Below are 16,242 nucleotides of genomic sequence, written 5' to 3' on the forward strand. Positions count from 1 at the left end.
ACTGGTGTTTGTGTGATCTTGAGGAGGAGAGCAACATTAAGATCAAAATGAGGATGCAAAAGAGGGAGTTCCTTCAAATCAATCAAAGGTCCACAGTATGTAACTCAATACAATTATGTAGTTTCCTTAATAGATGTTTACAGCCCCCACACCTTTTGAAATTTAGACGGACATCCCCTTGCTATAAAAAGTGTCAAAAATTAACTGTATAATAAAAAAAGAAAAAAACAATTTACTGGGTTTCCATGAACACTCACACAGCAATCCATAATTGAAAGCTTTCTTTACCAAACTGCTAAGGCAGAAAAAATAGTTTGAAATATCATGTCTTGGCAAATCTGCTCAGTGTTTTCCAAAGAACAGAAAGGTTTTAATTTTAGAGAACCTACCCTAGGTGAGTTTGGAGTTACAGAAACTCAGACAGCATTAAATATGATTTGCTCTTCATTAATAATTATTTGTTCCCAATTTCAGTCTCCACAACAGCCCAAAGTCTAAAAACTTTTAAAGAATAGTTTGTGTTTAAAAAAAAATAATGAAGAAAACCTAGAGAAGGTGTGGAAACTCCCTTTAGCCTTGTTCACATTGCGTTCCGTGCGCGTGTCCGTCCGTGTTGGGGTTTTTTTTTTCCAATTCCCGGCGCTTGGGTGGGCAATTTGTTTTTGTGCTTAGCGGTTTTCTAATTCGCTCCCTGACGCAAGTCAGGAAGTGAACTCTGTGACCCGGAAAATAATAAATACAATGTATTTATTCTTAACGTCTTTATGTGTCTCTATCCCCCGTACCCCTTCCTTCCAGCAGCAGCAGTAGTGGACTCACCTTCCAGCCCGAGTCCAGCGCTATCTGCGTAGCCACTCTGCCTCCTGCTTCCTCTAGTGCACAGCACCGCTTCCTAAAGCATGCCGTGAACAAGGCAGATGGAGGAGAGAGAAGGACGGACAGCATTAGACTCAGTTTGGAGGTGAGTGCAACACTGCTGCTGGTGTAGGGGACAGTTTGAAGCTGCTTCATTAAACTTCCCCCACGTGGAAAAAATGTCATTGCAACAAGATCGGGACGATCATAACAGCGGGTCGTTTGTAAGTCAGGGATCATCTGTATTTGCGATTATTCAGGTTGGAGTGAGCATATGAGGTCTCCCACAATGCATCACTGATGAATATGCAAATTGTCCCTTTAAGGTCCCTGAAAGCAAAACACACCTCCAGAACCACTGGAGTGCAATAATGTGTCAGCTTGTTAATTTTGCAGATCCACACTAATCTAACATCCTACCTCATAGAGCCATATTAATCTATGACATGCAATGAGGTCCGAAACATTCTTTATGCATGTTGGATTAGTGTGGATCTGTAAAATTAACAGGCTGATACATCATCATTGTATCCCAGTGGTTCTGGAGTTGTGATTGGCTTTCAAGGGCAACAAAGGGACACTTTGCATATAGAGACGTTATATGCTCACTCCAAACCAGAATTATCTCAAATACCTTCAGTTTTAAGAAGGCATCATTTCTGTTTTTGCATAGCGTTTTTAGTAAGAGGACTTTTTGGTCCTTTTCAGCCCCTTACACACTCCTAGGAGTTCTGGTTCCCCATGAGCCTGCTAGGCAATCTGTTCCTCCTATTAAAAATACACCATCAAAGAGGAACTTTAAGGCCCAGTGCACACCAAAACCGCTAGCAGATCCTCAAACCGCTAGCGGTTTTTGGAGCAGATTTCAGATTCTAGGCATGTTTTTGTGTAGCAGATTTCATATATTGTTACAGTAAAGCTGTTACTGAACAGCTTCTGTAACAAAAACGCCTGGAAAACCGCTCTGATCTAGCGTTTTCCAGAGCGGTTTGAGTTTTTCCTATACTTTACATTGAGGCAGAAACGCTTCTGCAAATCGCAAACACTACTAGAGGAGATTGGTTAGTGTATAAGCAAGCCTGCTTTCAGGTATCAATAAGTACAATTAAGATTTTGAGGTGGACCAGAGGAGTTTAGCCCTGAAACACCAAACATGAATCGATCATTAATGTTCAAAACAATCTATATCTTAATTTTAAATCAAGTAGTAGGAATGCCAGCGTTGACTCCAAAAAACATATTTACCTAAATATGAGTGATCAATAACGTTTAAGAAATCTACGGAATTATGGGGAATGGAGCCCACTAGATCAATTCAAACCTAGTGATCTGTAGAACCACTGTTGCCATTTCTTGACTAATGCAAATGATGCAGAAAATCATGTTAGCATGTCATGTTTATTGTGAAACATGTGGTACTATGCTGGTGTTAGTACTGGTAAAATTGCCGTTTGTGCATCAGGCCCTTGATTAGTAACCCTCAGAAATATAGAACAACTTAACAGTTCAGTCTTGCCTTAAAGTGTACCAGTGACCTTGGAAAACAAAGATTTGATATTGAAAATTGCGCAAAAGGTGGATCAGCGCAACACCAGGCCGCCTCCGAATGGCCTCCATCAGAGATGCGCTGAGCCCCCCCCAGGAACTACAAACGCACCTTGAACCCAAACAGAAGCTCTGCATATACACCAAAAGCATGGCTGTTAAGTGGGAGCAGCTGACCAAAAACGAATTACATTAGTACATAGCAAAGAAATGAGCAGCGCTACTTAAAAACAGACCAGTGCCTACCTGGAAAAAAGAGTGCAAGCCCCACTTGTGGGGTCGAATACACACCGAGCATACACATGACCTGTCTACCACTAGAGGAGGATGTTGGTTTCCATTAACAGCTTGCATGCAACCTATTAACCCATGGAGGATTGACTTCTTCGCAGTGGGAGGGACGAGTACTTAATAGGTTGCATGCAAGCTGTTAATGGAAACCAACCTCCTCCTCTAGTGGTAGACAGGTCATGAGTATGCTCGGTGTGTATTCGACCCCACAAGTGGGGCTTGCACTCTTTTGCAGGTAGGCACTGGTCTGTTTTTAAGTAGCGCTGCTCATTTCCTTGCTATGTACTAAAGATTTGATATTTACCCGGGGCTTCCTCCTACCCCATAAACACATCTGAGTCCCATGCCGTCCTCCAGTGGTCTGCCGTTCAGCCGCGATCAGCCCCGGTAACTGGCTCAGTTGGGTCCAGTGTGGGTGCATGCAGGGACATCCTTCTGCATGGGCAGTAGACCCAGACTGACGCGACTGAGACAGTTACCGGGGCAGACCGTTGGAGGACGGCGTGGGACTCACACGTGTTTATGGGGCTGGAGGAGGCCCCTAGTAAGTTTTAAATCTTTACTTTCCGAGGTCTCTGGTTTCCTTTAAGACTAGCCAACAAAGAGGTAACTGATGTTTAAGCAAAAAATAGGAACTTTCGGTGTTTTAGAGCAAGGATCAAGTTCCAAGGTATTCAAGTCTGGGGGAAAATAAGCACTGTGTGTAAATCGGTGTCTGCTCGTACTTTACTATTAATTATTAATGTTTTATTAATGTTGTATTATTGTCTTCAGGTGTCCTCTTCTGTAAGATAGTTGCCGGTTTACAAAAGGTTAAATATGGATAAGGCAAGGGGAGTTCTTGGTATCAGATTGGGCTGTCAAATAGCTTTCAGATTTACAGATCCATTGCAAGCAGATTCATCTACCTGAAATGGAGGACACCTTGGCCCATGTGCAATTAATTTTTTTACCTGGGTTATCTCCTAGGTGAAAATTTTCATCTTCTCTTTCATTTAAATTTTCAGCATTTTACAAATGAAAAAGTATCCAAAAGTTGGTGAAAAAGTAGTAAATATTTTATCTTGAGTATTTTCTTGCTTGCTGGTGGCTTAAAACACATTTTATGAATTGCATATGGGCCCTTGTGTTACATTTCCATAATTGCTTTTCCAATATATAATCACCTCGATGTTACGGTAGTTGGGAAAATTGCAGCCATCTTAGTCACACATCAAGCCACTAATACCAGTAATGTGTACTATATTATATGGAACACACTATGCTGGGAGCTGCCCATTTTAAACCAATTTTGAATGGTTGGCCGAGGCAGCAACTAAATTTTTGCTTCAGTTTTCTATGTACTTGTCTAAAAAAAAATCAAACTCATTGCTTTTTTACAAACTTGTAGACAAGCCCAACTTTTTCATGCATCACTGCAAGCAATCACTTCCAGTCTTGGTTATGCAGAGAACCAATACTTTACCATTCTGGAGTTGTGCATGTTTTCTGTAAGTGTTCCACCATACAGGCTTCTTGCTTTCTGCTTCAGCTATACGTTTATACCTGGTAAAGACACGGTATTTTTTCAAGGATTCCAAGTCTTTTCCCTCAAACTGTTCATTAGGCATGGGACCCAGAGGAGGAACTAGTCGGCATAGTACAGCTGTGGATACAAAAAAATAAAATAATCAGTAAGTAGAAGGAATAGTTAAATATGCATACCCATAAATTCTTAAGCTAAACAGCAGACAGTTAATTAAAACTCCTATTCATCAAGGACAAGAAATAAGAGTAGGCACAAATAATTCATACTAACAGGAAGAAAAGATAGTTGGACGGGAAGTCCTCTTTTAAAAGTACACCTGAACTGAGAGGGACATGGTGGGTGCCATATTTATTTTATACAATACCAGTTGCCTGGCTGTCCTGCTGATTCTCTGCCTTTAATACTTTTTGCTATAGACCCTGAACAAGAATACCAATGAGATGTTTCTGATTGGATTAGCTGCATGCTTCTTTCAGGTGTGTGATCTAGATACTACTGCAGCCAAAGAGAACAGCAAGAATGCCAAGCAACTGGTACTTTCTAAAACCAAATAAAGTGCAGGTGTCCATTAAGGCTGAACTTCAGGAAAATCACAAGAATACACACACCTTTGAAGTTGAACTTCAGGAAAATCACAATAAGAACACAAACATCAGGACAGTAAAGTTAAATGAATGTCTTTTAATGGCAAACATTTACAAAATTTCAATAACAAAAACACCAATAAGCTTGTTTACAGCCTTCTCCTGAAACCACACCTGTGAAACAGCCCTCATCCAGATCTGCAATGATTTGTCCATGGGAAGAAACAGAGGCGAGCGTTCCATCCTGATACTGCTTGACCACCCAGTGGCTTTTAATACAGGTAATCACTATTATTATTTTTTAGTTTTTATATCTTCCACAGTGATGGACTGTACATAGTTATGTCACTTAACCGTCCCTCAGAGGGGCTCACAATCTAATCCCTACCATAGTCTAGGGCCAATTTAGTGGGAAATCAATTAACTTATCTATATTTTTTGGATGTGAAGGAAACTTGAGTACCCAAAGGAAACCCACACAGACACTGGATTTGAACTACCACAACGAGCTGCCCTCATCACGAAACATTGCTCAACAGGCTACAAAAGTACTGTGGCATTGATTGTTTGTGATGATCATGTCTAGGAGAGCTCATGGAGAAGCATGTGATCAGTTTGGTAAGGGGATAGATATGCAAGTCTCTGATGCTGGTCATGATCATGTGCTAAAAGCAAGATGTAATCACAGCACATCAGAACTTTACAAATCTATCAGCTGATCAAACAAATCCCATTCTTCTCCATGAGTTCTCCTAGAAATGACCATCAATATTGATGGTTTAGTCCTAGAATGGTTCTCCTACTTTATGGGTAGCAGAACATAAAGACAGCATTATGGCCTTTCCAGTCCCAACCTACACCACTTACATATGGTCTGCCCCATGGCTCGACCCTATCCCCTTTGTTGCTTTTGGCTTTGAGCACACTGACAAGCTGCACACAGCAGCCTCAGTCATCTTCTCCACCATCTTTGATCTTTGAGTGCCAGCCCACTGTGCTCTCTTGTTGTTGAATTCATATTTTAATTGATGCAAAATTTTGAGACATGGTTGTTCAATTCAAAATTGTTTAATGGTTAATATATGATATGATTGCATGTTGGGTTTATGTAAAATTAGCTAGGGTCACACCTATGTTACAGCCATGAACTCTTGCTTTATATTTGAGATTGTTTGATGTAATGTGTGGCCAATGTCCATTTTCATAATTTGACCCTCCCTGAACATTCATGAAGAGTACGGGGGCTTTTCCTTCTCCTTACCATAGTTCCTAACCACAGTGCACTTTTTGTTCCAGAGACACCCCTCACTATACACGTACACGTCTGATTTTCTGTATAACACATGCAATCAGGCGGCTGTTCATTTCTTGAAATTAAGCAATATTGTTAAAGAGTGCAAATCCAGCTGTCCTTTGGAATGATGAATGTGTCAGTCCATTAACAAACTAAATTATTATGCGTCATCGTACTGCTTTCCATATTGGAGCACATGGTTAACGCTGCTGCGTAATATGTGACGCTAGATTGTTAAAATATTCCATATTGGGATGCGTATTTTCAGGTCAACGCACACATTTTTACGCAATACAGGGTTAACGCAGACGTCATCATGCAACCTCCCCCATCACGTGATACAGGAAATAACCTATCGTCAACTACCGTTTGAATGCAGGAACTATTTTGCAATTCACTGCACAATATTTGGATATTAAATAAATCACCAATAACTGCAGTGCCTGATTGACTGGTTTTTCTTCCTAAATGAGACATACAGTGAGATGCGAAAGTTTGGATCAACGTTATTAATCCTCATGATTTTCCGGTATAAATCCGTGGTTGTTGCGATAAAAAACGTCAGTTAAATATATCATATAGGAGACACACACATTTGAGAAGCGATATTTGAGAAGAGAAATGAAGTTTATTGGATTTACAGAATGTGTGCAATAATTGTTTAAACAAAATTAGGCAGGTGCATACATTTGTGCAACACAAAAAAGAAATGAAATCAATATTTAGTAGATCCTCTTTTTGCAGAAATTACAGCTTCCAAACGCTTCCAGTAGGTTCCAATGAGAGTCTGGATTCTGGTTGAAGGTATTTTGGATCATTCCTCTTTACAAAAACATCTCTAGTTCATACAGGTTTGATGGCTTCTGAGCATGGACAGCTCTCACACCACAGATTTTCAGTTATTTTCAGGTCTGGGGACTGAGATGGCCATTCCAGAACATTGTACTTGTTCCTCTGCATGCATGCCTTAGTAAATTTTGAGCAGTGTTTAGGGTCGTTGTCTTGTTGAAAGATCCAGCCCCAGCGCAGCTTCAGCTTGGTCACAGATTCCTGGACATTGGTCTCCAGAATCTGCTGATACTGAGTGGAATCCATGCGTCCCTCAACTTTGAAAGCATTCCCAGTCCCTGCACTGGCCACACAGCCCCACAACATGATGGAACCACCACCATATTTTACTGTAGATTTCAGGTGTTTTTCCTCCATGCATAACGCCCCTTGTTAACTCAATTTTAGTTTCACCAGTCCACAGCACCTTATTCCAAAATGAAGCTGGCTTGTCCAAATGTGCTTTAGCATACCTCAAGTGGCTCTGTTTGTGCTGTGGTTGGAGAAAAGGCTTCCTCTACATACAGCATCTCCTTGTGTAAAGTGTGCCGAATTGTTAAACGATGCACAGTGACTCCATCTGCAGCAAGATGTTTGCAGGTCTTTGGTGCTGGTCTGTGGGTTGACTGACTGTTCTCACCATAAGTTGCTTCTGTTTATCTGAGATTTTTCGTGGTCTGCAACTTCGATCCTTAACTTGAACTGAGCCTGTGGTCTTTCATTTCCTCAATATGTTCCTAACTGTGGAAACAAACAGCTGAAATCTCTGAGAAAACTTTCTGTACTCTTCCCCTAACCATGATGGTGAACAATCTTTGTCTTCAGGTCATTTTAGAGTTGTTTTGATCCCCCATGTTGCTACTCTTCAGAGAAATTTAAAAGGAGGAAAACTTAAAATTGACTGCCTTAAATACTCTTTCTTATAATTTGATTCACCTGTGTATATAGGTAAGGGGTCACTGAGCTTACCAAGCCAATTTGAGTTCCAATAATTAGGTATAAAGGTTTTGTAATCAATAAATTTTATTTAAACAAATATTGCACGTTTTCTGTAAATGCAATAAACTTTCACTTCTCAAATATCACTGTGTGTGTCTCCTATATGATATCATTAACTGACTTTTTTATCGTAACAACCAACGATTTATGCAGGAAAATCATCACAATTAACAACGTTGCCCAAACTTTCACATCCTACTGTACAGATCAACCCACCCGAACCTCCCACACTACTTCCTATTACAACACCACCCACCATTTTCCTACAATTTGTAGGCAGCAAAATAAAATCATACAGTATAACAGGCAAACATGCAAAATAAGTCATAGCTGCTAGGCAGTCTTTGTTGGCAGTCCACAGTTTCCATACCTTTTCAAATTTATGCGCAGCCTCTAGCTATGTACGGGGCTTTATTAATCAACTTCTTCCAGATTTGTAGTGTTGGGGGATCTTTTTGTTTCCAGTGAAGAACAATGGCTTTTCTACAGTAGAACGATTACTAGAACACGGTTTAAATGGGCCGCATAGTGTAAGAACTTCCACCTTCGAATCATAGACACGGCCGCTAATATGGAGCAACCCAGGATGCCTACACAAGCTACGTACAGATTGGTTATTGCTGAGAATATCACACAGTTACATGAACTGCACATGTATAAATCTCACACTTCTACATAGACTTCAGAATGTAGAGTTAACCAATTGGTGTTAGCGCAAACTGGATAACTTACATTTAATCTTAAGGTGCGTACACACGCACTAAATGCAACAACGGGTCCGCTGGACCCTCCCGCTGGGCGGTCTTTAGCCGACAGTATGCGCGTGTGTATGCGATGTCGGCGGACTGATAAGGCTGTTCCTGAATGATCCGCTGGACCCCTGTGGGCCCCCACTGCTAACAGTCACCCATTTTGAGTATGAGCCATTGACCACAACTCTTTGTTTTCTTTCCATTAGCCAGTTCCCTATCCATGCAAATAGACTCTTCCCCAGTCCTTGCATCCTCAACTTTTAGACCAGACTTTTGTAGGGAACAGTGTCAAAGGCCTTTGCAAAGTCCAAGTATATCACATATACAGCATTCCCAATATCCACATTAGTGTTCACTACCTCATAAAAGCTGAGCATGTTAGTCAAACAGGACCTGTCTTTAGTAAACCCATGCTGATGCTGATAAATAAGATTATTTTCTACTATGAAGTCATGTATAGTATCTCTTAGTAATCCCTCAAATAGTTTGCATACAACTGATGTTAAGCTTACTGGTCTGAAATTTCCCGGATCTGATTTTTTGCCCTTCTTAAATAATGGGAAAACGTGGGCTGTACGCCAATCTACTGGGACTCTGCCAGTTGAAAGAGAGTCACAAAAGTTAAGATAAAGGGGTTTATCTATGACCAAACTTAATTCCCTTAGGACTCGAGGATGCATGCCATCCGGGCCAGGTGCCTTGTCTATTTTAATCTATTTAGTCTTGCCTTCACTTCTTCCTGCGTTAAGTATTTAATATTACAATTGGAAGATTGAGACTCTTCTGCATCTGTAATTTGCAACAGTGATGTTGCCCTTGTGAAGACAGAAGCAAAGAAAGCATTTAATAACTCTGCCTTACCTTGGCCATCCACCATTAAGTTACCACCCTCATCCTTTAGGCGTCCAATACAGTCAACCTTTTTTTTTTTGTTTTTTGTTTTTTTTTAGTTGATATACTTGTAAAACTTCTTTGGGTTAGATTTGATATCCCTAGCTGAAAAAAAAATTCAGGTGAGAGCGTTTCGGTCAGACAAAATGAGATAGACTATGTCACCAGCAGTAGACCCCACATACAGGTATACCTCTCACATTGCCAAAGCCCCCCCCCCTTTCCTAGCCACTTACCCGTATCTGCATAAAGTATGATCTATGGTATGTATAACCATTTGCCATAGTAACAAACAATCCTAAAGTATGCACAGATCTCCTGTGTCATCCTTAAAGAGGAACTGTAACGACAAAACGGCCCCTGGGGGGTACTCACCTCGGGTGGGGGAAGCCTCAGGATCCTAATGAGGCTTCCCACGCCGTCCTGCGTCCCTCGGGGGTCTCGCTGTAGCCCTCCGTGCAGCGGTGACGCAATATTTACCTTCCTGGCTCCTGCGCAGGCGCTCTGATGCCTCTCGGCGCCGAAGTAGGCGGAAATACCCGATCGCCGTCGGGTCTGCTCTACTGCGCAGGCGCAAGTTTCCGGCGCCTGCGCAGTAGAGCGGACCCGACGGAGATCTTGTATTTCCGTCTATTTCCGTGCCGAAAGTCGCCACAGCGCCCCCGCTGGAGCCAGCAAAGGTAAATATTGAACTGACAGTCGGCACAGTCGCCGGCTGTTCAGAGGGCTGCGGCGAGACCCCCGTGGGACAGAGGACGGCGTGGGAAGCCTCATTAGGATCCGGAGGCTTCCCCCACCCGAGGTGAGTACCCCCCAGGGGAGGTTTTTGTTGTTACAGAGTCTCTTTAAGGTGGCCACACACGATACAATAAAATGATCCGATTACGGTAATTCTATAAAAATGATCGGCTCTCCCGGAAAAAAATCGAAAGCTTTTTTCTCATTCGACTGAAAAATCCGATCGGATTTCCCGTTTTCTTCGATTTTAATCAATCCGGAATGCCAGATATTTTTCTTCAATCTTTTTAAAGATTGTATGGTGTGTGTTGGATTGTCAATTTATTAATATCCACACCCTAGCAATTTTGTCAGAGTTTCCAATCATTTTTATCATAATTGGGGGAAAAATTGTACATACATGTGTGTGTGTGGTACACTGGTCATATTTTTGAAATGTTACAATCAGTCAGAAAAATTGATTCAAATTCTTAACCTCCTTGCCGTTCTGATTCTTTCCAGATTTTAGGGTCTAAAAGAGGTGCAATTTTTTTTCACTCCTTCAGACCCTAAAACCTGAAAAAAATCATTCTGGCAGGGAGATGTGCAACAGAATAAAAAAATGTACCTTCCTGGGCTCCAGCGCTGCAGTTTGCACTTTCACCACAAGATGGCGCTAATGTACATATAAATGAACTTCTCTATATTTCTCTAATATAGAGAAGTTCGTTTTACATATTAGCCCTGCCCCCGATGACGTCACGCTGCCACCACCGCTCTGCTGCCCTGCTTGGCTGCCGGGTCCCCGGAAGAATAGCGGGGACATGGGGGATCCCGGCGGCCAGGGAAAGACCCCACACTGCAGGGGAGAGAGGCTGGAGTCCCGCTGAGCACAAATCAAGGTAAAGCTCTGCAATGCCTACCCCGACCTGAGCTCGGGCTCACCGCTAATAGCTTCTTTTTTCTACCCCGAGCTCAGGTCGGGAAAACCGGCAAGGAGGTTAAATTGAACAGATATTTAAAAAATGGTATGCCCCTCACCCCCCACTTACTCACACATTTCCAACACAGAAGCGCCTGCAGAGAGCATGCACCACTCGTAGCTGGAATGTGTTTTTCAGTCAAAAATCAGCCTCTCCATGCATAGCAGAAACAAGCACTGCAATGAAAGTCCCAGTCACTGAGCGCCTGCAAAGTTCAGACCGCTCATGACCTTTGAGGCTGAGGAGTGCAGTTTCCATCCAGACTGACTACGGGGAGAGGAGGAAGAACCAAGGCACAACAGCTAGCACCACATTGAGGTGAGATTACTCCTCGGCCGGCTCTCTTCCTAAGTGATTGTGTGCTTTAAACCGCATAACATTAAAACGGATAATTAAAAACAAAAATATCCAGAATTCGTCCTTTGCTTGTAAGAGGCTTGTACATGCTCTAATCATTTCCAGTTTTGACTACAGTAACACACTATTCTAAGGCATACCAAAAAAAAGACTGGTACCTCTCCAGTTCCTACTGAACAAGAGCTGCTCCAACACTATGGAACTCCCTACCTCCACCCATTAGGGTAGCCCCCTCCAACATCTTCAAGAAAGCCCTCAAAACTCACCTTTTCACTCTGGCCTACTACCCCTCACAAATGCTCTAAACCCACAGCTGAACTCTGGTCCCCTACCTTTCGTGTCCTTACCTCTCCCTCTAGATTGTAAGCCCTTGGGCAGGGTCCTCCTCTTGTGTCCTACCTGATCATGCACCTCCATTACGGTGAACCCATGCTATGCATCTGAGTGAACCTGACTTGCCTAATCTCCATGCTCCCCTCCAGTGACTGACTAAGCATTACCTTGTACTCATACTGTGGTCTTTCTTGTATTCGTGTATTGTCATTTTGCTGTATGTCACCCCTAAATATTGTCTGTAACCTAAATTAATGTCCAGCGCTGCGTAATATGTTGGCACTTTATAAATACAATAAATAAATAAACTCCCCACTCCTCTGATGCCGTCCCTCTCTGATAATCCCTCCACTGGCTGTCAATCACCCAAAAGTTCCAGTTTAAAGGGAACTCAAGGTGAGAAACAAAAGGAGGTGGCCATATTTACTTCCTTTTAACCACTTAAGTCTATCTGGACAGATATATCCATCCAGATTGCCTGCCCTGCTGCCCAGCCCTGGTGCGCACGATCATGTGCGCTCCTGCTGCCCTCCATTAGCCCAGAGATCAATGAATGGGAACACAGTTCCCATTCGTTCATCTAAGTCACCATATGAAAGACCGACACCGTCAACGAGGCTGTTCCGTCTTTCACAAATCTCCCTTCTGTCCTGGCCACGCATCACTTCTGCTTTGCAGAGAAATTTCCGCATGCAGAAGTGAGCTGCAAGTGCATCTTGAGGCCAAATAGTAAAATTACATCTGGAAATAATTTCCAGATAATTACTTTTTTACTTTTAAAATTGACCCACATTCCCCGATAGGTACACTTTTTTTTGTAAAAAAAATAAATTAAAAATATATTTACATATAATTACATAAATAGTAACCTTAGGGACTGAACTTTTTTTAATATGTATATAGTAAAGTATATTACTGTTATTTTTTAAATTATGGGCTTGTAATAAGTGATGGTGGCAAAACTGAAAAAATGCACCTTTATTTCCAAATAAAATATCAGCGCCATACATTGTGATAGGGACATAATTTAAATGGTGTAGTAACCAGGACAAATGGGAAAATAAAATACATGGGTTTTAATTACGGTAGCATTTTATTATTTTAAAACTATAATGGCCGAAAACTGAAAAATAATGAATTTTTTAAACATTTTTCTTAATCTTCCTGTTAAAATGGATTTACAATAAAATAATTCTTAGCAAAATGTATCACCCAAAGAAAGCCTAAATGGTGGCGGAAAAAACAAGATATAGATAATTTCATTGTGATAAGTAGTGATAAAGTTATTGGCGAATGAATGGGAGGTGAAAGTTGTTAGGATGCATAAGGTGAAACAACACTGAAGGCTGAAGTGGTTAAACAATGCAGATTGTTAGGTAAAACAGGGGGATGTGCAAAGCGAGATATAACCAAAACTCGAGTTATGTAAATGGTACAAAAATCTTCACTTTATTAAATTATCAATTAGTAAAAGATGTGAGAACTGGATGTCAGACATGTCACAGAAAACCCACCCACCAATAAAACCCAAAAGTCCAAGGAGCGAGGGCCTTTTCCTAATGTGCGCCTTGCACTTGAATATGGAGATCCGATTACAAGAAAGGAGGACAGTTCACTATTGCACAAGCAAAACAGTTCAGAACAGGTCGGCTTAGAGTATAGCAGGAGATTCCTGTCTCATGCTGTGACCAATCTCCGGACAGCAGGGCAAGTCCCACTCGCAGACTCATCAATTCATTAGGCACATGCACAGCAAAAAATAGCAGAGGCAGGGATTAGCAGTTAGGAAAGCAAGCAGCGGCGGAAAGCAACTGTTACTGCAAATGTCCATAGGATGCTTTCCGTAAACAGTCAATGATAGCCTTCATAGCCATGCAGTACAGTAAGTCCGTATTTCATTTACTCACAGTTCCATATACTGCCCGTGTAATCCTCTCCTTGTGTCAACAGCAATGCGATGTCCAATCTAGATGTCACTGAGCCGCCTGTTAGATGGATGTCTGCGGGATACCAGCCAGCTGGTTGTGCATAAGTCCTCCGTATGTAAAGATCTTTTCCACGCGGACACTTCCGCGTTATGGATTCCCAGCACACTTTGTATAGCTCGGATTGCTGGTCCTCAAGCTCCGCCCAACAATGCAGATTGCCCAGCTCCGCCAAACAATGCAGATTGCCTGACTTTCCTGCCGATTCTCTGCCTCTAACACTTTTAGCCATAGACCCTGAACAACCATGCAGATCAGATGTTTCTAAAAAGATTAGTTGTATGCTTGTTTCAGGTGTGTGATACAGACGCTACTGATGCCAGAATGATCAGCAGGACTGGAATTGTTTAAAAGGAAATAGATATGGCAGCCTCCATATGTCTCTCACATCGGGTTCCTTTTAACCACCTGGGCGGTATGGACGAGCTCAGCTCGTCCATCACCGCCGGAGGCTGCCGCTCAGGCCCTGCTGGGCCGATTTGCGCCAAATAAAGAGCAGCACACGCAGCCGGCACTTTGCCAGCCGCGTGTGCTGCCCGATCGCCGCCGCTCTGCGGCGATTCGCCGCGAGCAGCGGCGAAAGAGGGTCCCCCCAGCCGCCTGAGCCCTGCGCAGCCGGAACAAAAAGTTCCGGCCAGCGCTAAGGGCTGGATCGGAGGCGTCTGACGTCAGGACGTCGGCTGACGTCCATGACGTCACTCCGCTCGTCGCTATGGCGACGGTGTAAGCAAAACAAGGAAGGCCGCTCATTGCGGCCTTCCTTGTTTATTCTGGGCGCCGGAGGCGATCGGAAGAACGCCTCCGGAGCGCCCTCTAGTGGGCTTTCATGCAGCCAACTTTCAGTTGGCTGCATGAAATAGTTTTTTTTTAATTTAAAAAAAACCCTCCCGCAGCCTCCATGGCGATCTTATCAGAACGCCAGGGTGGTTAAACTCCTAACACTAGCATACAAAGCAGGGCTGTGGAGTCGGTCCAAAAATCCACCGACTCCGACTCCTCAGTTTAGGATTCCACCGACTCAGACTCCTTGACTCAGACTCCTCTAATTTGCATATTACAATTTTGTTGATTAAAAGTATGTAACGTGAAATTCGTCTCTTAACTGCCAACGCTTAGGAATTTTACAAGACAACTGAAGTGAGAAGAATATGTAGACTACTAGATTTATTCCATTTAGACTAAAACTAGTCCTTGGTGAGAGTTCTTGTAAAAGGTACAAACCGGAACAAAGAACGTCTATCAGGCCCTAGGCAATGTAAGTGTGGGTGCATGTAAGAATGGTAGAAAAGAAGAGATTTGGTCCGCTTCAAGTCACTCCAATGATTTATTTGGGACTTATCCCAGGGCAGCCACAGCAAACTCAGCTAACATGTTTCGGACCTGCAATGGTCCTTAATCATAGCATGGTTATGGCAAAAACATCACAGGTTAAAAAGGGCATGACAGGGGGAGTGGTTGGTCCAGAGCCACCCGTAAAGGGGGTGGAGCCGGCCAAAATACAACCTTGTTCCCTCCGTCATGTTACAAATGCATAAAATATAAAATGTAATATAAGAAACAACGAGGTATAAAAAATGTGAAAAGGTTTAAGTAACCTGAGAGGAGAACACCAAATAGAAAATTATTTTGTTGGAAATACCTCGATACTGCAATTGAACCATAAATAGTATGTATGAATACTAGCGTACCAAAAGAGTATAACATGGACATAAAATGAAAAGGACAAGAACAGGACAGGAACCCCAGACAATTGGGGGGAGGGAAGATTGTATCAACCCAAAAAGGTAAGCAGCTAACTTGTGATAAGTGCCAAATCCCATCTCGCATTTAGGCCCCATGGGGCTCTTGTCTTCATGCGAAAGATCCAGAATGCCTCTCGCTTCTTTATTAGGGCTTGTAGATCCCCTCCTCTCCTGCGTGGTTGTTTGTTTTTCCATGAAACATTTTATTAACTGTGGGACAAAAAACGTTATATATTTGGTGACGTGTACGGCATGCTCATTGCAGTACGTGGGTTGTACCACCAGACCCCTTAGAGCTAGAATTTCAGAGCACTTTCTGGGGGCAGGATGGTCTACCACGCATATATCTAATGTGGCCAAACACTTTAGAAGTGTTCATGGAGGTGACATGTCCTCTTTCTCTTTCCAGGGTATAGAGAGGGTATTTTTGCCCAAGAGAGGAGGGGATCTACAAGCCCTAATAAAGAAGCGAGAGGCATTCTGGATCTTTCGCATGAAGACAAGAGCCCCATGGGGCCTAAATGCGAGATGGGATTGGGCACTTATCACAAGTTAGCT

At 42.6% G+C, this 16,242-nt stretch overlaps 1 protein-coding gene across 2 annotated transcripts in view; it reads right to left on the reverse strand.

Annotated features, from left to right (window-relative positions):
* Positions 1-16,242, reverse strand: part of MRPL38 (mitochondrial ribosomal protein L38) — a 74,911-nt gene that overhangs the window by 39,630 nt on the left and 19,039 nt on the right. For both annotated transcript variants that reach the window (XM_068264472.1, XM_068264473.1), the window contains exon 2: positions 4,157-4,336. In XM_068264472.1, coding sequence (XP_068120573.1) covers positions 4,157-4,336 — 180 coding nt within the window. The remainder of the gene's footprint in view (positions 1-4,156; positions 4,337-16,242) is intronic.

This window comes from Hyperolius riggenbachi, chromosome 12 (assembly GCF_040937935.1).
Source record: "Hyperolius riggenbachi isolate aHypRig1 chromosome 12, aHypRig1.pri, whole genome shotgun sequence".
NCBI lineage: Eukaryota > Metazoa > Chordata > Amphibia > Anura > Hyperoliidae > Hyperolius > Hyperolius riggenbachi.